At 45.2% G+C, this 24,770-nt stretch overlaps 1 protein-coding gene across 1 annotated transcript in view; it reads left to right on the plus strand.

Annotated features, from left to right (window-relative positions):
* tnfrsf21 (tumor necrosis factor receptor superfamily, member 21) overlaps positions 1-14,128 on the plus strand; it is a gene marked incomplete at both ends in the record, with an annotated part of 64,418 nt that extends 50,290 nt beyond the window's left edge. The window contains 2 exons of the mRNA XM_083643075.1: positions 11,277-11,505; positions 13,899-14,128. Coding sequence (XP_083499201.1) covers positions 11,277-11,505; positions 13,899-14,128 — 459 coding nt within the window. The remainder of the gene's footprint in view (positions 1-11,276; positions 11,506-13,898) is intronic.
* Positions 14,129-24,770: the final 10,642 nt, after the last annotated feature.

Genomic DNA, 24,770 nt, shown 5'->3' on the forward strand with positions numbered 1-24,770 from the left:
CACCACCACTTCATAACGGGGCACGATGGCTTTATGCTGCCTGTCACCACCACTTCATAACGGGGCACGATGGCTTTATGCTGCCTGTCACCACCACTTCATAACGGGGCATGATGGCTTTATGCTGCCTGTCACCACCACTTCATAACGGGGCACGATGGCTTTATGCTGCCTGTCACCACCACTTCATAACGGGGCACGATGGCTTTATGCTGCCTGTCACCACCACTTCATAACGGGGCACGATGGCTTTATGCTGCCTGTCACCACCACTTCATAACGGGGCACGATGGCTTTATGCTGCCTGTCACCACCACTTCATAACGGGGCACGATGGCTTTATGCTGCCTGTCACCACCACTTCATAACGGGGCACGATGGCTTTATGCTGCCTGTCACCACCACTTCATAACGGGGCACGATGGCTTTATGCTGCCTGTCACCACCACTTCATAACGGGGCACGATGGCTTTATGCTGCCTGTCACCACCACTTCATAACGGGGCACGATGGCTTTATGCTGCCTGTCACCACCACTTCATAACGGGGCATGATGGCTTTATGCTGCCTGTCACCACCACTTCATAACGGGGCACGATGGCTTTATGCTGCCTGTCACCACCACTTCATAACGGGGCACGATGGCTTTATGCTGCCTGTCACCACCACTTCATAACGGGGCATGATGGCTTTATGCTGCCTGTCACCACCACTTCATAACGGGGCACGATGGCTTTATGCTGCCTGTCACCACCACTTCATAACGGGGCACGATGGCTTTATGCTGCCTGTCACCACCACTTCATAACGGGGCACGATGGCTTTATGCTGCCTGTCACCACCACTTCATAACGGGGCACGATGGCTTTATGCTGCCTGTCACCACCACTTCATAACGGGGCATGATGGCTTTATGCTGCCTGTCACCACCACTTCATAACGGGGCATGATGGCTTTATGCTGCCTGTCACCACCACTTCATAACGGGGCATGATGGCTTTATGCTGCCTGTCACCACCACTTCATAACGGGGCACGATGGCTTCATGCTGCCTGTCACCACCACTTCATAACGGGGCACGATGGCTTTATGCTGCCTGTCACCACCACTTCATAACGGGGCATGATGGCTTTATGCTGCCTGTCACCACCACTTCATAACGGGGCATGATGGCTTTATGCTGCCTGTCACCACCACTTCATAACGGGGCATGATGGCTTTATGCTGCCTGTCACCACCACTTCATAACGGGGCATGATGGCTTTATGCTGCCTGTCACCACCACTTCATAACGGGGCATGATGGCTTTATGCTGCCTGTCACCACCACTTCATAACGGGGCACGATGGCTTTATGCTGCCTGTCACCACCACTTCATAACGGGGCATGATGGCTTTATGCTGCCTGTCACCACCACTTCATAACGGGGCATGATGGCTTTATGCTGCCTGTCACCACCACTTCATAACGGGGCACGATGGCTTTATGCTGCCTGTCACCACCACTTCATAACGGGGCATGATGGCTTTATGCTGCCTGTCACCGCCACTTCATAACGGGGCATGATGGCTTTATGCTGCCTGTCACCACCACTTCATAACGGGGCACGATGGCTTTATGCTGCCTGTCACCACCACTTCATAACGGGGCATGATGGCTTTATGCTGCCTGTCACCACCACTTCATAACGGGGCATGATGGCTTTATGCTGCCTGTCACCACCACTTCATAAAGGGGCATGATGGCTTTTGGTCCTTCTCTCTCTCTGGATCCATAGTGGATGAGATGATATTACCAGACCAGAGGAAATGGAAGCAGTGATGTAATCAAGTGTTTCTGCAGTGACTTGAGGATGAACTTAAACTCTATGGTGGGACAGGTCTGTGTGCGTTTGCATGTGTGTGTGTGAGTGTGTGTGTGTGTGTGTGTGTGTGTGTGTGTGTGTGTGTGTGTGTGTGTGAAGCCAACATGGCGGCAGCAGCAAACGCTAGCTCTCCAGCCAAAACGCACTAATACCATCCTAAACGCACCCGTTGTAACTGCCGCCGATAACGCAGGCAAGAAAGGTCCTAAGTATGGATGCTACCAGATTACTGCTTGCAATGTGCCTTCAATGTCTTTTCCTGTGCTTAAGAAGTACATGCATCAGTGTCTGGTTCAATATAAATGTACTGTACTGCGGCCTTCTCTGTAATATTTGCTGTACTCTAGATCCAAATAAAAGTATTTAAATGTGTGTGTGTGTGTGTGTGTGTGTGTGTGTGTGTGTGTGTGTGTGTGTGTGTGTGTGTGTGTGTGTGTGTGTGTGTGTGTGTGTGTGTGTGTGTGTGTGTGAGGAAAATGATAGAAAGATGACAGAGGAAGAGAGAGCAAAGTAGACATACGCGATATTCAGATAGGCAACTCACATCAGATTTTATAGGATTTTATTACATATCTAATATGAGTTGGATTCTTTTTATGCCTCCGCCGGCGATAGGCATTATGTTTTCGGGTTGTCCGTCTGTTCGTCCATCCATACGTCTGTCCGATGCTCGTTAACGTGATATCTCAGGAACGCCTTGACAAAAACAGCATGTAAAATATAACGCTACACTATAGCAAGACTGTCTGAACAACGGGAGAATGCTCTTCTAAACACATCGTCTAGCAAAATATATATTTCCCTGCGTCTCATGATGAGATTAGATGGATTGCTTCATTTTCTTCATTGCTTCATTTTCAAACTGAAGCCAAAATAAGAAATCAGTCATCAGAATAATCCATTTAGGGAAAGTGATTAAACAGAACAAAGTTTTGCCACGAGAGAAGCACAACAATCTTGTTGTGAGCAATATACTGTAAAAGTATATATATATATTTTTTTTTTTTAGTAAATGGACTCTGTGGGTTTCCTTGATTCGATTTTGATTAAATTTATTCACAAAAGACAGGGAGAGCGAGAGAGAGAGAGAGAGAGAGAGAGATAGAGAGAGAGACAAGAGAGAGAGAGAGAGAGAGAGAGACAAGAGAGAGAGAGAGAGAGAGACAAGAGAGAGAGAGAGACAGAGAGAGAGAGAGAGAGACAGACAGAGAGAGAGAGAGAGACAAGAGAGAGAGAGAGACAGAGAGAGAGAGAGAGAGAGAGAGAGAGACAAGAGAGAGATTTTTTTTTTTTTTTTTTTTCAAAACATCTTTATTTCTCAAACAATCAATTCATTTCTATGATGCCATTTTCAAGAAGCATATACGGTAACAAACAGTACAGACATAAATCAGCTCAAAAACAGCCCAAACGTCAGCCCATCTTCCATAACTGAGCATAAAACATCATCAAGACACCATATATTCATAAATTCTTCCAGATTATTTGTAATACTGTAGAAATTGTAATCCACTTTCAACCTGGCTTTGACCATTCTGACAAAAATTGTTTTTACATGAAAGTCCAAAGAACCTTCTACATTATTCCTTCTGCTAAAATAGATGGCCATCTTTGCTTGACCCAAAATGAAGTTAAACAATTGACACTTCACTCTTTTGTTTTGACTGTATCTGTATCCTAGGATGAACATCTGTTTAGAAAAAAATTCCCCAAAACTCCTGAACATCTGCTCTAGCATCTGAAACAGAGGTCTCAGTCTACCACAGTCTGAAAAACAATGATAAACCGTTTCTCTTTGTGAGCAGAAAGGACAATTATCACTTACAGTATTAGAGAGAGACAGAGAGAGAGAGAGAGAGAGAGAGAGAGAGAGAGAAGAGAGAGAGAGAGAGTAGGGAAGACTTTATCATTTGTCTTTCCTTGTTCTAAACTAAAGCAACACTGGAAGACAATTTCCGCCCTAACTGAGTGTGGTTCCATTAGAGGCCACTCAGTCCCTTTAATGATGAGACCCAGAACATCAAAATAAAACACACACACACACACACACACACGCATGCACGCGCACACACACACACACACACACACACACACACACACACACACACCACACACACACACACACACGCACACACACACACACACACACACTCGTTGCTTTGTGGAAAACAGACCAAAATCCCCAGCAATCGCAGTGAGTCATCCTGAAAGGTGATTCAGAGAGTCATTCTGTGACCACTGACTCTGCTGACATTGGGAGGTTGTTCCAGTGAGGTACAGAGCAGCACCCTAGGGTGCTGGTAAGGACTCCTGCAGTCCAGGTGCAGCCTGCCAACACAGCCTGCTGCCCACACAGCACAACACACTGCTGCTCCAGCATAGTACATCTTTGTGACGTCTCTGGATTCTCCCGGGGGAGGCGGGGGGGAGGCGGGGGGGGAGGCAGGGGGGAGTGAGTATTTGCAGCCTTGGGATTTCCTCCTATAATTAACCAAGTAGTCTAAAAAGAGAAGACAAACAGATCACTCCTGGCACTCCAATAAAAACATCACACTGAGGAAGGAACCAGATTAAAAAAGCATTTATTTCAGTGGCTCATAGATTCAAAATGCCGACATGTTCCAACATCTTCTACAAAAACAACAACAGCAACAATATTTGAGCATCGCTTCATTTTTGTGCTGCTTCCAGCCCAAACGGGTGAGAAGAAGCGCTGGTTTAGACATGAGAAGATCAGATCTGTTCCACGGAGATGAACATCCTGGAGCCGAGTGCACCAGCTGGGCGTAAAAAAGTAGGTCTTAACTGTTACGCCGGTCTTAGCTACGCCCGACGTTGTGATTTGAATTTACACCGAGTGCACCAAGCCTGACTTACCATGGTCGTAGCTGCGCCCGGTCTTTAGGGTGCGGACGTGCGCGTCCACGTGGATACGTGCTTGTTGCCAAGCAACACACTTCTCTCAGACGAGCACGAGACAGCTGACAGACAGCTCCAACTCAGCTCAGAATTATAGAGTTGTATTCAAAGCGTAGAAACGTTCTCACAGCTCAATTTAACAGCGCCAACACAAAAACAGAATCACAAGTGCAATTAGTAATGAATGTGATGGCGGACTGCGCACTGCGGGCAGTTGACGAAGTCAGGAAGAAATGGGAAGATCTTCCGATGCATCGGCTTTTAAAAACCCGCCGACGAGCGGAGGTCCTGCGCACAAAACGTCCATTTACAGCACATATCAATCGATATTTTTGGAGAAGATTCCCCCGCATCACAGGACTGAACGGCACTGACAGCACAGAGCTGTCAGTCCCGACAGTGCAGATCAAGATGAGACAGCTGCCACAGTAGCGTAGCCAGACTTGGCTCATTGGGTGTGCCACAGAAAGCCAGGGTATGCCAGGGGGCGAACCATTTGGGTCTTTTCAAACCAGATTTAGAGGAATATTTGTGTGTTGTTTGCTCCTTTTCACACTCATTATTAGCAGGTAGAAGCAGTCAATTAAATTGTATTTTTTGGCAACATGTAAAACCACTTTGTTTAGTATCTCAAAAAAGTCTCACCTACTTTTTCCAATGAGTGTTCTAGTCGGGAAAGAACGCAAATTTGGTTGGCATGCAGGTTCGTCTACTGCAGAGAGATCTGTAGCGTTCTCAGTGTCCTCTGGCTCTGCACAAACCTCCAGTGTGTTGTTGGCTGCGTTCCCCGCTGTTAACGTCATTGTTTCGGCTGCATCATCTTCTTCATAATCGTCTGTCTCTTCTCCACTGTACACCACCAATACAGGTGCGGGAACGGGTGCACTACAATCCGCACTTGTTGAGGGGGAGGGTGACAACGAGTCATCTTCTTCCTCGTCGTCAAAGCGACGTTTCTTGCCTTTGCCGAAAAAGCTTAAAAGCGAGCTTTGTTTCATGTCTTCTTGATTTGGGCTGCTGCTGCTGCTACAGCTGTGCGTGCATTTGTTTACTTTACGTGGACGACAGCTTAACTATTCCCATGATGCTCCGGGGCACATAGGTCAGCGGAGCGTGATTTCTATTCGCACATAGGATAAGTTGGACACAGTGCATGACAGCGTTGATGTGTTTTGCAGACAAAACAAAAAACCTTTTTTACCCCATTTTTTTTAGGTGTGCCAGCGGCCTGTCTGGGTGGCATTTGCACACCCTGGCACACCCGTGGCTACGCGCATGAGCTGCCAGTCAGTATGGGTACGCATTGGGTGTAACTTTTACGCCTGCTCCATACCAGACGTAAAAGTTACACCCAGGCGCAGCGCATACAGGGCTTAAGACTACATGGTGCACTAGTCATAAAATTAAGTTAGTCGTAACTTTGAGTTCTACGTCGGACGTAGCGTTACACCTAGGCGTACGCCCAGCTGGTGCACTCGGCTCCGGATCATTTTGAGCTTGTCCGAGCTAGTGTCCTCTAGAGAGAGAGTGGAGTCAGCGGAGGACCAAAATGCGTGACTCATTAGCCAATGAACAGCCAGGAAAGGGTCTCGCGCTACTTTTGCATGCTAAAATAAAGCTGATAATGTACAATTTGATTCCAAGAAAAAGAAAAAACTTTCAAAGTACAACACAAACTGTCCATTTTGCTGCAACTCGACAGTGCTGCTTAATCCAGGACCTTACTTCCTGGAACTCTTGAGAGTAAAAAACTGGTCAATTGGAGTGAATGGAGATGTCGTGACAGTCCCTGGAGGTCCTCTGTCCTCCCGTATGGGTCTCTCTGTGTCGGTCCCTGGAGGCCCTCTGTTCTCCCTTATGGCTCTCTCTGTGTCGGTCCATGGAGGTCCTCTGTTCTCCCTTATGGGTCTCTCTGTGTTGGTCCCTGGAGGTCCTCTGTCCTCCCGTATGGGTCTCTCTGTGTCGGTCCCTGGAGGTCCTCTGTCCTCCCTTATGGCTCTCTCTGTGTCGGTCCCTGGAGGTCCTCTGTCCTCCCTTATGGCTCTCTCTGTGTTGGTCCCTGGAGGTGCTCTGTTCTCCCTTATGGGCCTCTCTGTGTTGGTCCCTGGAGGTCCTCTGTCCTCCCTTATGGGTCTCTCTGTGTTGGTCCCTGGAGTGTGTGTGTGTGTGTGTGTGTGTGTGTGTGTGTGTGTGTGTGTGTGTGTGTGTGTGTGTGTGTGTGTGTGTTTGCGTGCGTGCGTGCGTGCGTGCGTGTGTGCGTGCGTGCGTGCGTGCGCGGTGCGCGTTTGTGTGGGTCTTTGTGCACACATGCCTGAGTGTGCGTGCCTTTGTGATGAGTAGTTGCCTTGACAGACAACTCCTTCAGCCAATCAGCGTCACCAAATCCACTCGGAAGGGGGCGGCGGAAACGTCTTTTCCGCCGAGAAAGTCCGCTCCGTTACCGCTCGCTGCTTCGCGAGGCACCATTACTGTTTCGCCTGCATCGGCCCTGATTGGCCCGGTTACATCATCGACTACAACGCAGCTCTCTGATTGGCCCGGTTACATTGATATTTCAGGAAGTGGCTGTGAGCTGGTGGAAGTCCACACTGTGGAAGGTCCAGACTGACCCGTGGAGCAGAACAGAATGTGAGGTCACTCACGTTACCAGACAGAGAGTGTTTGTATCTCATAATAAGCTGTACGTCACGCTGTGGCCTACTGACCCAGAGACATTATTGAATAGAGATAATGAAAATGAGAGAGAGGGAAAGAGAGAGAACAGTACTGTTGTTTGTTTCTAATCTAGATACTGTAGATCTGATTTGATATTGAGCAGAAATCCAATGGAAAACCATGGATTTTTCCCCGTCAGACGGTCAAGTTCTGTGTTCTAATGTGGTTTCAAGCCGGGTTGGATTTCCTCTGTGACCTCTCTGCTGCTGCGACCTTTAGGTCTGACTGCAGTCACGCTGGCTCTCATGAGCTCATCCCCAAACCGGTCACTACTGGTTCAGACCACAGGGAAATTACCACACCAAAGAGAGAGAGAGAGAGAGAGAGAGAGAGCATTACCACACCAAAGAGAGAGAGAGAGAGGGGGGGGGGGGGGTTATGGGTGAGTGGTGGGAGGAGAGAGGAGGAGAGAGGGGGAAAAGAAAGAGGGAGATGTGAGGATTATAAAAGGAGAAACAGAAAGAGAGAAAAGGGGGATGGAGAGGAAGAGATGGAGCTGTTTACTGTAAAGAGGTGAAGAGAGAAAGGAGACAGAACAAAGTGGTATGGAGAGAGAAAAACAGACAGACATGGAAGGATAAGAGAGAAACAGGGACCGACGATGGAGGCTACAAGGACCAGACATGGACTGTTCATAGATGGACTGTTCACCCCAAAATCAAATATACAGTATACACACTGTAGTGCTGTTTATCCATCTAGATCAGCCATTCCCAACCTGTGGGGCAGGGTCCACTGGTGGGCTGCGAAGGTATTGCAAGTGCCAAATAATTGGCAAAACATTATGAGCTAAATTATTATTATTATTATTATTAGTATTATTATTATTATTATGTATGAGAATGCATTTCTCAATTTCTCTTAATGATACTGGTATTTAATTTGTAATCACTTATTTGATTAATTAGCCTATTGCAGACAGCCCCTCACATTTAGTTTGTGATTTCTGTGTGGTGCTGATAAGCACATTATTTGGCCTGTGTACTGTTTACGCTCGGATGTGGGCTGCCAACATTTTTTTGATTTTCAAGCGGCCCGCGAGTCGGAAAAGGTTGTGAACCGCTGATCGAGATCATCTTTGAGTTGGCAAATTTTGGAGATATTGAATACAATGGAAGTGGATGGCACTTGACTTGCGGTGCTCAAAGCGCCACATGCCGAAAAACATACAAAAATACATTTGAAAAACTCAACAGCAATGTCTCTTTCCAGAAGTCATGACCCCGTTACTCAAGATAATCCACAGACCTTGTGAGCTGATAGCCGATTGAACTACACCCGCTAGCTGCTACTGTAGCTGCCAGATAGGGTGTAGTTCAGTTGAGAGAAAATAGTTACACAACCCCTAGCTGCTAGCTAGCTGCTGCTAAGGTCTACTTTGGTTGGAAGAAAATGCTGTTGAGCTTTTCAAATGAATTTTTGAAATAAACACAGAAAGAGAGGGATGAAGACAGAATAAAAAAAACAGGAGTTTGCGGTGGTGGTTGCCGTCGTTAGGCTGATTGGGTGCACCTGGGCCCGGTGTACTCCTTGGGCTTTAAAAGCCTGCAGACCACTCAATGAGGCCATTTACACCTGGCGTTAACATGCGTTTTCTGCTATCAGATTGCAATCAGATTGTATTTTATCACTTCAGCCTGATTCCATTTACACCTGGCGTTAACATGTGGTTTTCAGAAATGGTTGTCCTCTCAATCTGCATATAAAGTTGCTGTATCCAGTTTGAGAGGACACATTGCATTTACACTTGTGTTCAATGTGTACACAACGCATCCCTGACCACCTCCGGAGGTGGTTTGGCTGATCAGATTGCAATCCTTCTTCAATGCGTTTTGGGGGTGTTTACACCTGTACTTTCAAGTGATAAAACATAATCTGATTGCAATCTGATCACAGAAAACACATGTTAACGCCAGGTGTAAATGGCCTCATTTATTGTCTCTCTACCTCTTTGTTCTGTGCTTTTGCTTTGTAGTAGTTTGTTTAGTCCTTAGTTTTAGGTGATAAATGATCATGACCTTTACTTTGGCGTGTGACTCCCTCCTTTTGTGACTTCCTCGTCTCCCGGGGTTGTAACATTATCTAAGGATGGAGAGGCAGAAGAGAGTCAGGGGGACAGAGTTGAATAGAGATACAGACGTGGAGTCCGTCTCCTGTGCTGCAGTACAGAGCTGTTGAATTGAATGACTGTTTATCCAGTGTGTGACAGGAGCCCATGTGCTCTGTGCTGTGGGCAGTTAATACAAGGCTGTGTGTGTGTGTGTGTGTGTGTGTGTGTGTGTGTGTGTGTGTGTGTGTGTGTGTGTGTGTGTGTGTGTGTGTGTGTGTGTGTGTGTGTGTGTGTGTGTGTGAGAGAGAAAGGGAGAAAAATCACAGAAAGTCGGACTTTGTATGTGAGATAAACAGAGAGTTTGTGTATTTGTTTGTGATAGGGATTTACAGTACTTGCTGTGCTACCCGACCCACACACACACAGAGAACACTGTATACTTATAACACTGTGTATACTGTAACACTGTATACTTATAACACTGTGTATACTGTAACACTGTATACTTATAACACTGTGTATACTGTAACACTGTATACTTATAACACTGTGTATACTGTAACACTGTGTACTTATAACACTGTGTATACTGTAACACTGTATACTTATAACACTGTGTATACTGTAACACTGTATACTTATAACACTGTGTATACTGTAACACTGTATACTTATAACACTGTGTATACTGTAACACTGTATACTTATAACACTGTGTATACTGTAACACTGTATACTTATAACACTGTGTATACTGTAACACTGTGTACTTATAACACTGTGTATACTGTAACACTGTATACTTATAACACTGTGTATACTGTAACACTGTATACTTATAACACTGTGTATACTGTAACACTGTATACTTATAACACTGTGTATACTGTAACACTGTATACTTATAACACTGTGTATACTGTAACACTGTATACTTATAACACTGTGTATACTGTAACACTGTGTACTTATAACACTGTGTATACTGTAACACTGTGTACTTATAACACTGTGTATACTGTAACACTGTATACTTATAACACTGTGTATACTGTAACACTGTATACTTATAACACTGTGTATACTGTAACACTGTATACTTATAACACTGTGTATACTGTAACACTGTATACTTATAACACTGTGTATACTGTAACACTGTATACTTATAACACTGTGTATACTGTAACACTGTATACTTATAACACTGTGTATACTGTAACACTGTATACTTATAACACTGTGTATACTGTAACACTGTATACTTATAACACTGTGTATACTGTAACACTGTATACTTATAACACTGTGTATACTGTAACACTGTATACTTATAACACTGTGTATACTGTAACACTGTATAGTTAGGCTTTGTTTTCTGTAGAGCTGCTGCAATGATTAGTCCATTAATTGATTAGTCGATCGACAGAAAATGAATCGCCAACTTTTATCACCAATTTTTATTATCAATTCATTATTTAGACAATTGGTCAGAAGACATTTGGGGATGTCATCTTGGGCTTTGGGGGAAAAGTGATTGACATTTTTAACCATTTTGTGACATTTTATAGACCAAACCCTTCACTTAGTCGAGAAAATAATCAACAGATGAATCCATAATGAAAAGAATCATTTGTTTTTTGTGAAGCATTAGATGAGCACTATACAAATAAACTTTAAAGCTTACTTTATGACTTGATTATGATCTTCTCCCTCTCCCTCCTGCAGTTTGACATTAACCAGCTGATGAGCTCAGTGAATGTAAGCCAAAGCCTCAGTCCCATCCACAAGCCTCTGGACTCCCCGGGCAGCGGCGGCAGCAGCGGGCTGGTGGAGCAGTCTCCGGTGGACCGCACCAAGGGCTTCTTCCCCGACGAATCAGAGCCGCTGCTCCGCTGTGACTCCACCTCCAGCAAAGACTCCGCCCTCAGCCGGACCGGCTCCTTCATTACCAAAGGTGAGCCTAGCGACCTAGCGCATGGCTATTGTTTTGTTTACCGCACTGCCTTGGGTCCTTTGGGGGGTCCTACAATAGGCGGCTAAGAATGTGCCTGACGAAAAATGAAGCTTAAAATACGTCCATAGACTAGAGAACGTAATTAATATGATTTTTCCTCATTAATGACACATCGTTTCACCCGCCCGCAACCCATCCGCTATTAATCAGAATGTTGTTTTTTATGATCCGCGGTCAGCGCGGTTATAACTGTGGCGCACGCACACACGCACACACACACACACACACACACACACACACACACACACACACACACACACACACACACACACACACACACACACACACACACAGACAGACACACACACACACAGTCGACTGGACCCCACATCATCAATGGCAGCCATTTCAGCGGGGGAACCCTGACCTCTCGATGACATGTTGAAACACATGTGCTGTCATGTGAGTCGTGTGTCAACAACACGCCGTCATGTCTGGAAATCCCGCGTCACGTTTCTCCAACGTGGCTCGAGAACTTTCGCCGACCGGCTGAGTTGGTAAACATGAATTACTGTGTGCCCTTCTTTACTGTAGTCTTCAAAATTCAAATAGTTATATCTCGTGCAAAATTTGCATAGTGCAGCTACCGTTTTATGTCCTCAAATTAATTTCAGAAAAGAAAATGACTGCTTGAAACAGGAGCCAGTTTTGGATTTCCCCCTTAAGTTTGGCTTCGTCACTTCTCGTGCGCAATCATTTCATGCTTTACTTTGACTGTATTTGTTTATTTGGTCAGGACAGTTACACATTAATGAACAGTTACCTATACAGAGTCATCTATATATGATAACAGTAAATATGTCGGATTTAGCTAAAAGCTCATTTGCATGCTAGTGATCACGCGTGACCTGACAGATCACGCGTGACCTGACACTAGAGTTTCATTCTGGCAAAGATGGCGTCTCAATTAGAAGGGCGGGGTGTTCTCCTTTAGGCCATCGTGGCAGGCAGTCAGCAGGTGTGTGTTTTGTGTCTGTTATTCTAGTAGAGTAGTAGACAGGTGTGTGTTTTGTGTCTGTTATTCTAGTAGAGTAGACATTATTCACAGCATGCAACCGTAAAGAATATGAACAACTACTCTCCAAGGCCAAGCGGGCGCTCGTACTCCAGAAACTCACTGAACTTCTGCCCTCCAGACTTCAAAAAGAGAGCGATTGAACTGGAAACTCCCCCAGAGATCGACTCCTCAGGGAAACTGCTGAATAAATGTGATCAAACAATGTTGCAGAACTCTTTCCTCTGACACAGCGTTCCTGGTGGTCAGAGTGAAGGCTGGCTTTGACACAGCGTTCCTGGTGGTCAGAGTGAAGGCTGGATTTGACACAGCGTTCCTGGTGGTCAGAGTGAAGGCTGGATTTGACACAGCGTTCCTGGTGGTCAGAGTGAAGGCTGGCTTTGACACAGCGTTCCTGGTGGTCAGAGTGAAGGCTGGATTTGACACAGCGTTCCTGGTGGTCAGAGTGAAGGCTGGCTTTCTTGGCAGTGGCCTCTGAAGATATTGTATATCACCTGGTGTCACGTTTTCACACGCTTAGCAAAATGTTCAGACACGCCTCAGTCATAATGTGACAGCCGTGCAGTCAGATATCGATGTGTGTGTGTGTTGACTGCCCCCATCTGGACACCTGGGGTAGTGCTCTCGTTTTTCTACCCTTATTTTGTATTTACTGACATCAAGTACTGTATGTACAAAAATGGTTTGTTTGAATTAGCAGCTTGAAAACAACCGGGGATTCTTTAACCATCGTATTTAAGACACTTGAATTTCACATTTCAGTTTCACATTCAAATTAAACATTCACTTTTTTTATATCTCGCTTCAAAGATAGATGGATAGTTTTGAAGAATGTTTACAGTGAATAATAATAATCATCATATTATCATCTTTTGATTTTTAAATACCACAGCTACTACTATTATGACTAACTGGGGTTAGAAATACAATTAAGCAGTTAAGATATTCATAATAACTTGGAACTTAGAAGAGGTACAACACACTGTAGGGCCTATTTTGTTTTTAATTTCTACAGCTTTTGGTCCGTTCAATGTCACTTTTATCATTTAATGTATATTTGATTGTGTTTTGCTTTATCTTGCTTTATTATTGTTAGAACCCTCCCACTCTCCTCACCCTGTGGGGCCACAGCCAGGCCAGATCCTGGTGGCTTTTTAAGCCTTGTAAGGCCACAGCCAGGCCAGATCCTGGTGGGTTTTTAAGCCTTGTAAGGCCACAGCCAGGCCAGATCCTGGTGGCTTTTTAAGCCTTGTATGAATAAACTTACTGTTATTATTATCATCGCTGTATGCAAACGTTTCTCTCTTCTGCCCTCCAGAGAAGAAAGACACCGTGCTGCGGCAGGTGCGCCTGGACCCGTGCGACCTGCAGCCCATCTTCGACGACATGCTGCACATCCTGAACCCCGAGGAGCTGCACGTCATCGAGGAGATCCCCGCCGCCGAGGACAAGCTCGACCGCCTGTTTGAGATCGCCGGCGTCAAGAGCCAGGAGGCCAGCCAGACGCTGCTGGACTCTGTCTACAGCCACCTGCCCGACCTGCTGTAGTGCAGGACGGACCAAGAAGAACCAGAATCGCCCCGGGAATCCAATCGGATTTCAAAGTGGGGAAACTCAAAGTGGGAATCAAGAGTCAGTTCGGGCATTAAACGATCTAGCGGCGTAAAAGGCACCGGCGTTGTTTCGGTTCTTGAGTTGACCGTTTGATCTGTATGGATCGAAGAGGGGGGGGGGGGAGTCCGAATCGATGTCACTTCACGTTCTCCGGGGATTTGAGCTTGTCGTTGTAGCTAAAGTCGGGCTGACCTACTTCCTCCAACGAGTCCTTCCAGGACTTTAGCGGGACCTATCTGACACATTATCCCCTCTGTATCCACACTGGTACTTCTTCAAAACACCTTCATCTTCTGACACCGCTCTGAAGGCCATGATACCGGGTCAACACTTACTGTAGTTACGTGCTTTTAAGAGTACGTTTTTCACTACTTTTGTTCAACATGGAACTCCCTTTTTCCAGTTGCCAATTTCTTGTGTTGGTCAACTCAGCTGCCCTCAAAGTATCACAGGGTATCACGAGTATCCCAACCTTAATAATGAGACTCAAGGGTCCAAACTAGTGCAAACCTGGGCTGAGAAGTAGCTGGATATCTGTTGAATGCATGGGAGCAAATATAAGAAGCCCTTTGCTTATCTCAAATGATGTGTTCACCTTTAAAGGATAAGACCGGCGTTTTCTTAAGTTTGTGCCATTCGTCTAGGTTGTCCCTCTGCTTTACATGATCCCTGTTGGTGTCTGCACACAGTCAGCATAGGTTGAGTCGATGTCTCGTCATAGACGCTGTAGCTGGCTGGGGGCGTGGTCAGGGTGGGGGTAAATCCTCCCGTTCTCCCTATTCAACATAGCTAGCATTTAGCTGCTAGCCCAGCCCAGGCAAACACGATCGGGGGATTTAACCCCCGCAGTAAACGCACACCTGAACAGACGTCTATGTACCTGCTGTAGAATCCCCAATCCTGTAGTGTAGAGCCGCAGCACCATCCTTTGGTGAGTCAGCCCATTGAGATATATGGGGGGGGGTTTACCCCACTCGCGCGCCAGCCTTATAACATTTTGTGGGCGTTCCCACACATGCAGACTGTATCTATAGTTGGAGATATCAGGTTTGGTTTCCCTCCCTTTAGAAGAAGCTATTTGGTGCAGTTCATCTTTGCACAGTAGGAAAAACAACGTCCACAGAAGAACGAGATAATCCATTACAGCACACATGAAGCCTTAATTGAGTTTGGTCAGCGTTTCCATTCTCGTTAGTTCACTGGGCCTGAGTTGAGTTGTTTTCATATCAGCGCTGCATTAGGTTACGTTCTGCTTACTATCAGTCACCTGATACCAACAGGAAGAAATGTAAGAATGTCCTCCAGGAAATACTCCCATAAAAACATGTCGCCTTACAAACTTTGCTGTCACATCCATGTCTTTTTTTGGGGCATTGCCTGCTGGGATCGAATGACATATGGCGTGCATCGCAAAATGACTAGGGGAATGTAACCTGCACGCAGACACGAGTTAATGGGCTTTAACTTTAAATAACACCGGTATTATCCTTGTCGGTTAAGGTGTTTAAAAGTGTGTATAAGTGTCGTGGAAGATAAGGTATTCAAAGGTATTTTTGCCCAGGTGTGGATCGACCCTGAAGTCATGTGCCTCATCTTGTCTCCCATTTTTCAGCACACAAATACCCTTTTCGGGTGAACCCACCCATGCACCCATCCCACCCCACCCCACCCTCTGACCACCGCCCAAGCAGCCTATACACCTAGAGAAGGTCCACTCTCCAGGTCTAAGCTTCATAGCTCGTCACCTCTCTGCCAGAACAACATGGGTACAATGACTCAAGCCCTGACCTGCTGCTCTGGAAGCAAAGCCATTATATCTCAACAAATATTGGATTTAATGAATTTAAATAGTCCGATATTAGAATACTGGATTCATATTTAAGTACATTGAAATATTCGGATATATGGCTGTGAACAGGAGGGGCGCAGCGTCCGGCGCCCCCTGCCTGCTTCTCTGGAAACCAAAGCCATATCTAAAACTGTTTAGATACGTTGCTTTGGAAGGTTTGTTACTGTTGGACTCACGGACAGTATACCACAAACACTACTACCAGTACGCACATTAAGATTCAAATCACTGCTAGCTAACCCTCTTCGCCTCAGCCATGTAGCGGTGATAAAGTTCTTGATACATTTTGGAGCTTCATGTCTGTGTGTTGGTGGATCAGGCGTCTGAGTGTTTCAGTGCTATAGAAAGAATAATAATAAAAGAAAAAAGTTTCTTTCGAGCAGTTGTATGTTGCTACATGCTACATGCTCAGTGTAGTTGAAACTAAAATGTAACGATATTGATGCACTAATTATTTTTTCTATGGGAGAGGTATTTTCTCTCCTTGCCACTTCATTCTCTGTCTTTATTTTACTTTGAAATGCTGTTAACTAACATTTGACTCTTTTGTGTTTTTTCTACATTTATTTTGAATTATGTTATCATTGTAGCATCATCCTGTTTTTATTTTTTTTAATTTTTTTAGCATTTTGATTTCCTTGTTGCACCAATGTATCATGTTTTCACGGGCATTCAGATGTATTTCCCCCTGCTTGGTGCAACAAGGGATGTAAGATAATGCATACTCCATACTCTACTTGAAATCTGTCTACTTGTGGTACTTGATTTAAATGAGGAAGAAACAATGTACTCTTTCAGTTCCTTCCAAATTCCATGTTCTTAAAATAATAATTGAGGGGGGGTGGGGTGGGGGGGGTAAAAAAGCACCACCAAAAAAAAAACTCATTGAAAGATGATTTGGCTGTGAAGTGTCAGCATTGACGCCATGAGAGGAGCGCATGATGGATTGTCTTTTCGCCAAGCCAGTCGATATCAAAGCTACTCACCAGCTGGCCTCATGCTGGGGGGGGGGGGGACACGCCCCCACCCCCCCCGGACAAAAAAACGATTGAAAGTATTCCAGACTGAGTGAAGAGTGAAGATTGCACTGCTGTGGACTTTGCTGATGATGGGGATGTCTATGATGATGATGATGATGATAAAAAGGATGATGAAGATGCTGACTGTGATGTGTGACTCACAGTGGAGACTCAAACTGCGAGCGGGTGTGTGTGAGCGTTCTATTTTATAAGCGATTCTGAGAAGGTGAGGTTTGACATGCACATGTGCTCCGGTGAATGATTTCATCAAACTTCACACGTGTAACCAGTATGTTTACTGATGATTATATACAGTCTATGGTTTACTACTATGTAACTTCTTCAAATCAACCAATTAAAGCTCAAAACATTTCTCATAACATTGTGTGTGCTTGTCCCTCATTCAGATTTCGTGTCCCTGCAAAAAGGTTGGCATCTCATGTGTAACCCGAGTGCTTTGCAAGCGGGAGATCGTGGGATCGAATCCCAGACAAGCCCTTAACATGGGTTACTGTTCAGTCTGTTATGTGACTTTTTATGCCCCGCCCATAGACTGTTAAAAAAAAAAAGGGGGGGGGGGGGCTACTTTAGTGAGTGTAATTTCACTCTTAAGGTGGGCCATCTTGAACCCTGGAGATTGGGTTTACGGTTGCCGCCATGTTGACATTCATTCTTTGGAGCCAGTGGAGCCCTTAACCCATTGATATCTGATGCAGCATTTGCATGTATATCCCTCATTTGTGTGTGTATCCCTTTAAGACCACGAACCGCGTCACGCGGTTCGCGGTCTTAAAGGGATACACACACAAATGCTGCATCAGGTATCAATGGGTTAAGTGGAGTCATTTTCAAATGTATTCCACTACAGACTCAATACATGCCCTCAAATGTCATTTGTAACGTATTCCATTTGATTACTCAAGTTAGTCTAAGTAATGTATTCTAAATACTTTGTATTACTTTTTAAATACGTCAGAATTGTCTTGCTGAGCCCATTTGTCTGGGTCACTCTGACACTTGCTTACATGGATCGATTATGACACAGTCCAATCACTAACTTTACATTTACTGCAGTCAAAGGGTTTTGTCATTGATTTATTTCCCAAAACCCCCAAATCCCCCCTTATAATTTGTTTGTTCAAAAAGTCATAGAAGTGGTCCTCATTTGTGAAGATTATCTTGCTGAAGTTCGCAGTTTCATAAACCTTTCTTAACCACAGACCTTATTTCACACAAGTATTACCCAAAACCCCCAATACTAAAATCCCACTGACTTTTTTTACACATAGGAACCAGGAAGTGCAGGGACTTCTGGGTAAGCCTACAAAAAAAATCATCCCTGCAGTACTCTATTCAGATCTCGGCTTGGACCCGCAGCCACCGCGTTACATAGCCTACATAGCCTACAACATCTTTGTGTTGAAGCATTCAGCCACCGCGTTACATAGCCTACAACATCTTTGTGTTGAAGCATTCAGCCACCGCGTTACATAGCCTACAACATCTTTGTGTTGAAGCAGCCACCGCGTTACATAGCCTACATAGCCTACAACAGGGGTGCCCAATACGTCGATCGCGATCGACCGGTCGATCGCGAAGGTAGTGTGGTCGATCGCATGGCATTGAGGAAGAAAAAAAAAAAAAATTTTTTTTTTTTTTTTTTTTTACTGTTTTCCCACTGTTTTTCCACTGTTTTTCCACTGTTTCCACTGTTTTTCCACTGTTTCCACTGTTTTTCCACTGTTCCACTGTTTTCCACTGTATACTCAGTGTATATATATATAAATAAATATGCTTGGTAGCTCACTTTGACTTGGTCATTTTAAAAGTAGCTCGCAAGCTGAAAAAGTGTGGGCACCCCTGGCCTACAACATCTTTGTGTTGAAGCATTCAGCCACCGCGTTACATAGCCTACAACATCTTTGTGTTGAAGCAGCCACCGCGTTACATAGCCTACAACATCTTTGTGTTGAAGCAGCCACCGCGTTACATAGCCTACAACATCTTTGTGTTGAAGCAGCCACCGCGTTACATAGCCTACAACATCTTTGTGTTGAAGCAGCCACCGCGTTACATAGCCTACAACATCTTTGTGTTGAAGCATTCAGCCACCGCGTTACATAGCCTACATAGCCTACAACATCTTTGTGTTGAAGCATTCAGCCACCGCGTTACATAGCCTACAACATCTTTGTGTTGAAGCAGCCACCGCGTTACATAGCCTACAACATCTTTGTGTTGAAGCAGCCACCGCGTTACATAGCCTACAACATCTTTGTGTTGAAGCATTCAGCCACCGCGTTACATAGCCTACAACATCTTTGTGTTGAAGCAGCCACCGCGTTACATAGCCTACAACATCTTTGTGTTGAAGCAGCCACCGCGTTACATAGCCTACATAGCCTACAACATCTTTGTGTTGAAGCATTCAGCCACCGCGTTACATAGCCTACAACATCTTTGTGTTGAAGCAGCCACCGCGTTACATAGCCTACAACATCTTTGTGTTGAAGCATTCAGCCACCGCGTTACATAGCCTACAACATCTTTGTGTTGAAGCATTCAGCCACCGCGTTACATAGCCTACAACATCTTTGTGTTGAAGCAGCCACCGCGTTACATAGCCTACATAGCCTACAACATCTTTGTGTTGAAGCAGCCACCGCGTTACATAGCCTACAACATCTTTGTGTTGAAGCATTCAGCCACCGCGTTACATAGCCTACAACATCTTTGTGTTGAAGCAGCCACCGCGTTACATAGCCTACAACATCTTTGTGTTGAAGCAGCCACCGCGTTACATAGCCTACAACATCTTTGTGTTGAAGCAGCCACCGCGTTACATAGCCTACAACATCTTTGTGTTGAAGCATTCAGCCACCGCGTTACATAGCCTACATAGCCTACAACATCTTTGTGTTGAAGCATTCAGCCACCGCGTTACATAGCCTACAACATCTTTGTGTTGAAGCAGCCACCGCGTTACATAGCCTACAACATCTTTGTGTTGAAGCAGCCACCGCGTTACATAGCCTACAACATCTTTGTGTTGAAGCATTCAGCCACCGCGTTACATAGCCTACAACATCTTTGTGTTGAAGCAGCCACCGCGTTACATAGCCTACAACATCTTTGTGTTGAAGCAGCCACCGCGTTACATAGCCTACATAGCCTACAACATCTTTGTGTTGAAGCATTCAGCCACCGCGTTACATAGCCTACAACATCTTTGTGTTGAAGCAGCCACCGCGTTACATAGCCTACAACATCTTTGTGTTGAAGCATTCAGCCACCGCGTTACATAGCCTACAACATCTTTGTGTTGAAGCAGCCACCGCGTTACATAGCCTACATAGCCTACAACATCTTTGTGTTGAAGCAGCCACCGCGTTACATAGCCTACAACATCTTTGTGTTGAAGCAGCCACCGCGTTACATAGCCTACATAGCCTACAACATCTTTGTGTTGAAGCATTCAGCCACCGCGTTACATAGCCTACAACATCTTTGTGTTGAAGCAGCCACCGCGTTACATAGCCTACAACATCTTTGTGTTGAAGCATTCAGCCACCGCGTTACATAGCCTACAACATCTTTGTGTTGAAGCAGCCACCGCGTTACATAGCCTACAACATCTTTGTGTTGAAGCAGCCACCGCGTTACATAGCCTACAACATCTTTGTGTTGAAGCAGCCACCGCGTTACATAGCCTACAACATCTTTGTGTTGAAGCAGCCACCGCGTTACATAGCCTACAACATCTTTGTGTTGAAGCAGCCACCGCGTTACATAGCCTACAACATCTTTGTGTTGAAGCAGCCACCGCGTTACATAGCCTACAACATCTTTGTGTTGAAGCATTCAGCCACCGCGTTACATAGCCTACAACATCTTTGTGTTGAAGCAGCCACCGCGTTACATAGCCTACAACATCTTTGTGTTGAAGCATTCTTGTGAACAATCCAAGAAGAACAATACATAATGGAAACGTCCACCTACGTTTTTCTTTCTTTGTTTCCATTCTTCCTTTGCTAACACTTTATTTGGACAGTCCGCCTACAGGAAGTCTACGAGTCGAGCATTTGTAACATTTCAACAGCTTGACATTCTTTGGCAGCTAATGCGGATCCTTAAATAAACATTCAACAATTCAACTGTTTTGCTTTTTTCTGTATGACAATTCACGAACACATACGAACATACGAACACAAATACTTCCTCGTACCCGTCTGTACTTCATAGGGGAGGAAGTTAGTCAAAAAAAACGCAAATAAGGCGGGACATCTGCTCAAGGCGGGGTCATCCGCTAATTTCTCCAATCACCTGCATCGGTTTTGTTTACATGTGTCATGATTGGTCGAATACCATCGAACTTCCTCCGGTCTAAAGCGTTTTTTCTTTTCTTTTTTGGATATGGTGTGGGGGGGGGGGGGTGGGGGCAGGGTTCGGGGCTGCAGGGGAAGACTTGGGGGAGACCCATAACCCATAACCAGGGAGACGCTATTTTCCCCTTGGAAGACCAGCTCCAGCCCCACGGCCAAACTTGACCTTTGACCCCAGTCCGACCAGGTGCGTCCGTGTCCGTTACATAAGAACGCCAGAGGTGCGCCGGGTTTAGTTAACGGGGCGTCTATGGGTCCACATTATTTGCACACAAGGGTACCGTACTCGTTAACATCCGCCGCACAAGGTGCGTGACAGAGCGGCGATAGTGAGAACAGGCTGCTCGAAGCAAGCAAGCAGAATCTGTTCAACATGTACAAACAGTTGAATAGTTGAATGTCATCTAATAAGCTGTTGAAATGTTGAGTACCCTGTAGACTCTCTGTAGGCGGACTATCCAAATAGGGGAGAGTGGGGTGATTTGAGCCTGTGGGGAAGTTGAACCACCGACTTGTTTCTAGTCTTTTTCTTAAGTAATATTTAGATAACGATAGATCCAAAGTGATTATTCCCAGGGCTGCACCATCCTATATGTACATATTTTAGTGGAGACAGTCACATGACTGTCATGCGCTCACCAAGACGCCCAAGTAGAAACTGGCTCAACTCACCCCGCTCTCCCCTAACCGTCATTTCTCTACTTACTGTACAATGAACATCCACACAAATGCATGTCCCATTTCCAGTAGGCACCCAATTGTGTACTTACAGCTCATTTACACACATACAGGCATAACGTCAGTCTCTAGGGGGCGCCTCTCCTCATTCATACAGGCACAACGTCAGTCTCTAGGGGGCGCCTCTCCTCATTCCTGCCAGATCTCTCACTTTTCTCATTCAAGTTTTTTCAGTGAGCAGTAGAGAAGGTCACTGTAGCTCCAGTTACCACAAATGCTATGCCATGACACTGAGACGGGTGGAGTTTTTCAATAGGTGTGTGTGTGTGTGTGTGTGTGTGTCTGTGTGTGTGTGTGTGTGTGTGTGTGTGTGTGTGTGTGTGTGTGTGTGTGTGTGTGTGTGACACGTGTGTGTGTGTGTGTGTGTGTGTGTGTGTGTGTGTGTGTGTGTGTGTGTGTGTGTGTGTGTGTGTGTCTACATGCCTGAATGTTTGCGTTCATGTGTGTGTGTGTGTGTGTGTGTCTGTGCGCGCGCACGCACGTGGCTGCGTGTGTGTTCATCGTATAACAGGCCAAGGAGCAGAGATAGAGGACTGCTGCCAAGATCTCCCTGATCTCCACCAAAACACGTAAGGGGAGCGTTCTCCAGAGGAACACAATGGAGTACAATACAATACAATCATTTGATATTACAATAGAGGCCTTCCAGGCAACATGGCACAGACACACCCACTGACGGCCAATATCGGAGGTCATGTGCTCAACTGGTTCTGTTTCTAAATAACTTGGCCGTCTCAACCTGCCTGATATCACACTGAATCTTCAACTGGTTGTTCAGAAGCAGCCCACTCCATGTGGAGTCGGCGGATTCGAACAGAATTCAACAGAATTACACAGTCTGTGCTGTTTTTCTTTCTTTTTATGTCCAACATATTGTCAATATACAGGTTATATAATAAGACATTTTATAGGGACTGGGAAGTGATGGCTTACTTATTGACACATCTGACTGATTCTCTGTGTCGATGTCTGTCAGTGTGTTAGTCAGGTAGATGTTAGGTAGATGTCTGTCAGCCTGTTCGTCAGGTAGATGTTAGGTAGATGTTAGGTAGATGTCTGTCAGCGTGTTAGTCAGGTAGATGTTAGGTAGATGTTAGGTAGATGTCTGTCAGCCTGTTCGTCAGGTAGATGTTAGGTAGATGTTAGGTAGATGTCTGTCAGCGTGTTAGTCAGGTAGATGTTAGGTAGATGTCTGTCAGTGTGTTAGTCAGGTAGATGTTAGGTAGATGTCTGTCAGCGTGTTCGTTAGGTAGATGTTAGGTAGATGTCTGTCAGCGTGTTAGTCAGGTAGATGTTAGGTAGATGTCTGTCAGCGTGTTAGTCAGGTAGATGTTAGGTAGATGTCTGTCAGTGTGTTAGTCAGGTAGATGTTAGGTAGATGTTAGGTAGATGTCTGTCAGTGTGTTAGTCAGGTAGATGTTAGGTAGATGTCTGTCAGCGTGTTAGTCAGGTAGATGTTAGGTAGATGTCTGTCAGCGTGTTAGTCAGGTAGATGTTAGGTAGATGTCTGTCAGCGTGTTAGTCAGGTAGATGTTAGGTAGATGTCTGTCAGTGTGTTAGTCAGGTAGATGTTAGGTAGATGTTAGGTAGATGTCTGTCAGCGTGTTAGTCAGGTAGATGTTAGGTAGATGTTAGGTAGATGTCTGTCAGTGTGTTAGTCAGGTAGATGTTAGGTAGATGTCTGTCAGCGTGTTAGTCAGGTAGATGTTAGGTAGATGTCTGTCAGCGTGTTAGTCAGGTAGATGTTAGGTAGATGTCTGTCAGCGTGTTAGTCAGGTAGATGTTAGGTAGATGTCTGTCAGTGTGTTAGTCAGGTAGATGTTAGGTAGATGTCTGTCAGCGTGTTAGTCAGGTAGATGTTATGTAGATGTCTGTCAGTGTGTTAGTCAGGTAGATGTTAGGTAGATGTCTGTCAGCGTGTTAGTCAGGTAGATGTTAGGTAGATGTCTGTCAGCGTGTTAGTCAGGTAGATGTTAGGTAGATGTCTGTCAGCGTGTTCGTTAGGTAGCCTAGTAGCCTAAATGGTCAGCTGACACCATCACTGTCCAGCAGCAGCGAGGTAAAGCTGTCGTCTGGGAATCGGAAGGTTCCCGGTTCGAGGCTGGCTCCTCCCGACAGTGTGTGTTTGAAGTGTCCTTGAGCAAGACACTACTGCTCCCGACGAGTGTGAACGGTGTGAGTGTGAAAGGGTGAAAGTGAGATGTTCACCTTGATCAGTCCATAGACTAGAAGGGCTCTATAAATAATGTAGTGCATCTGATTTGCACACTAAGGCATCTAGTAGAAGTTAGCAGCGGCTAATGTTGCTTTGCTAAATTAGCCTCCTGGCTAGTTAACTATAGCTTCCAAATCCAAAAGCCAAAAATTTCAATAGATAGTGTTTTGGATTAGAGGGTAGAGTTATAAGACTGTTTGCGTCTCAGTAACCAAAATGTAGAAACAAACAACCATTTGCAAACAATTAGCTTAAAGTGCCATAAGGCTGAATGGCCACCCCACTGCGCCGTGGGCTTCAAGGTTTTAATTGCGTTTGTTATATATATTATATATTTATTTTATTTTATTTTATTTTATATTTATGTTATATT

Source organism: Poromitra crassiceps, assembly GCF_964638095.1.
Source record: "Poromitra crassiceps genome assembly, chromosome: 9".
Lineage (NCBI taxonomy): Eukaryota > Metazoa > Chordata > Actinopteri > Beryciformes > Melamphaidae > Poromitra > Poromitra crassiceps.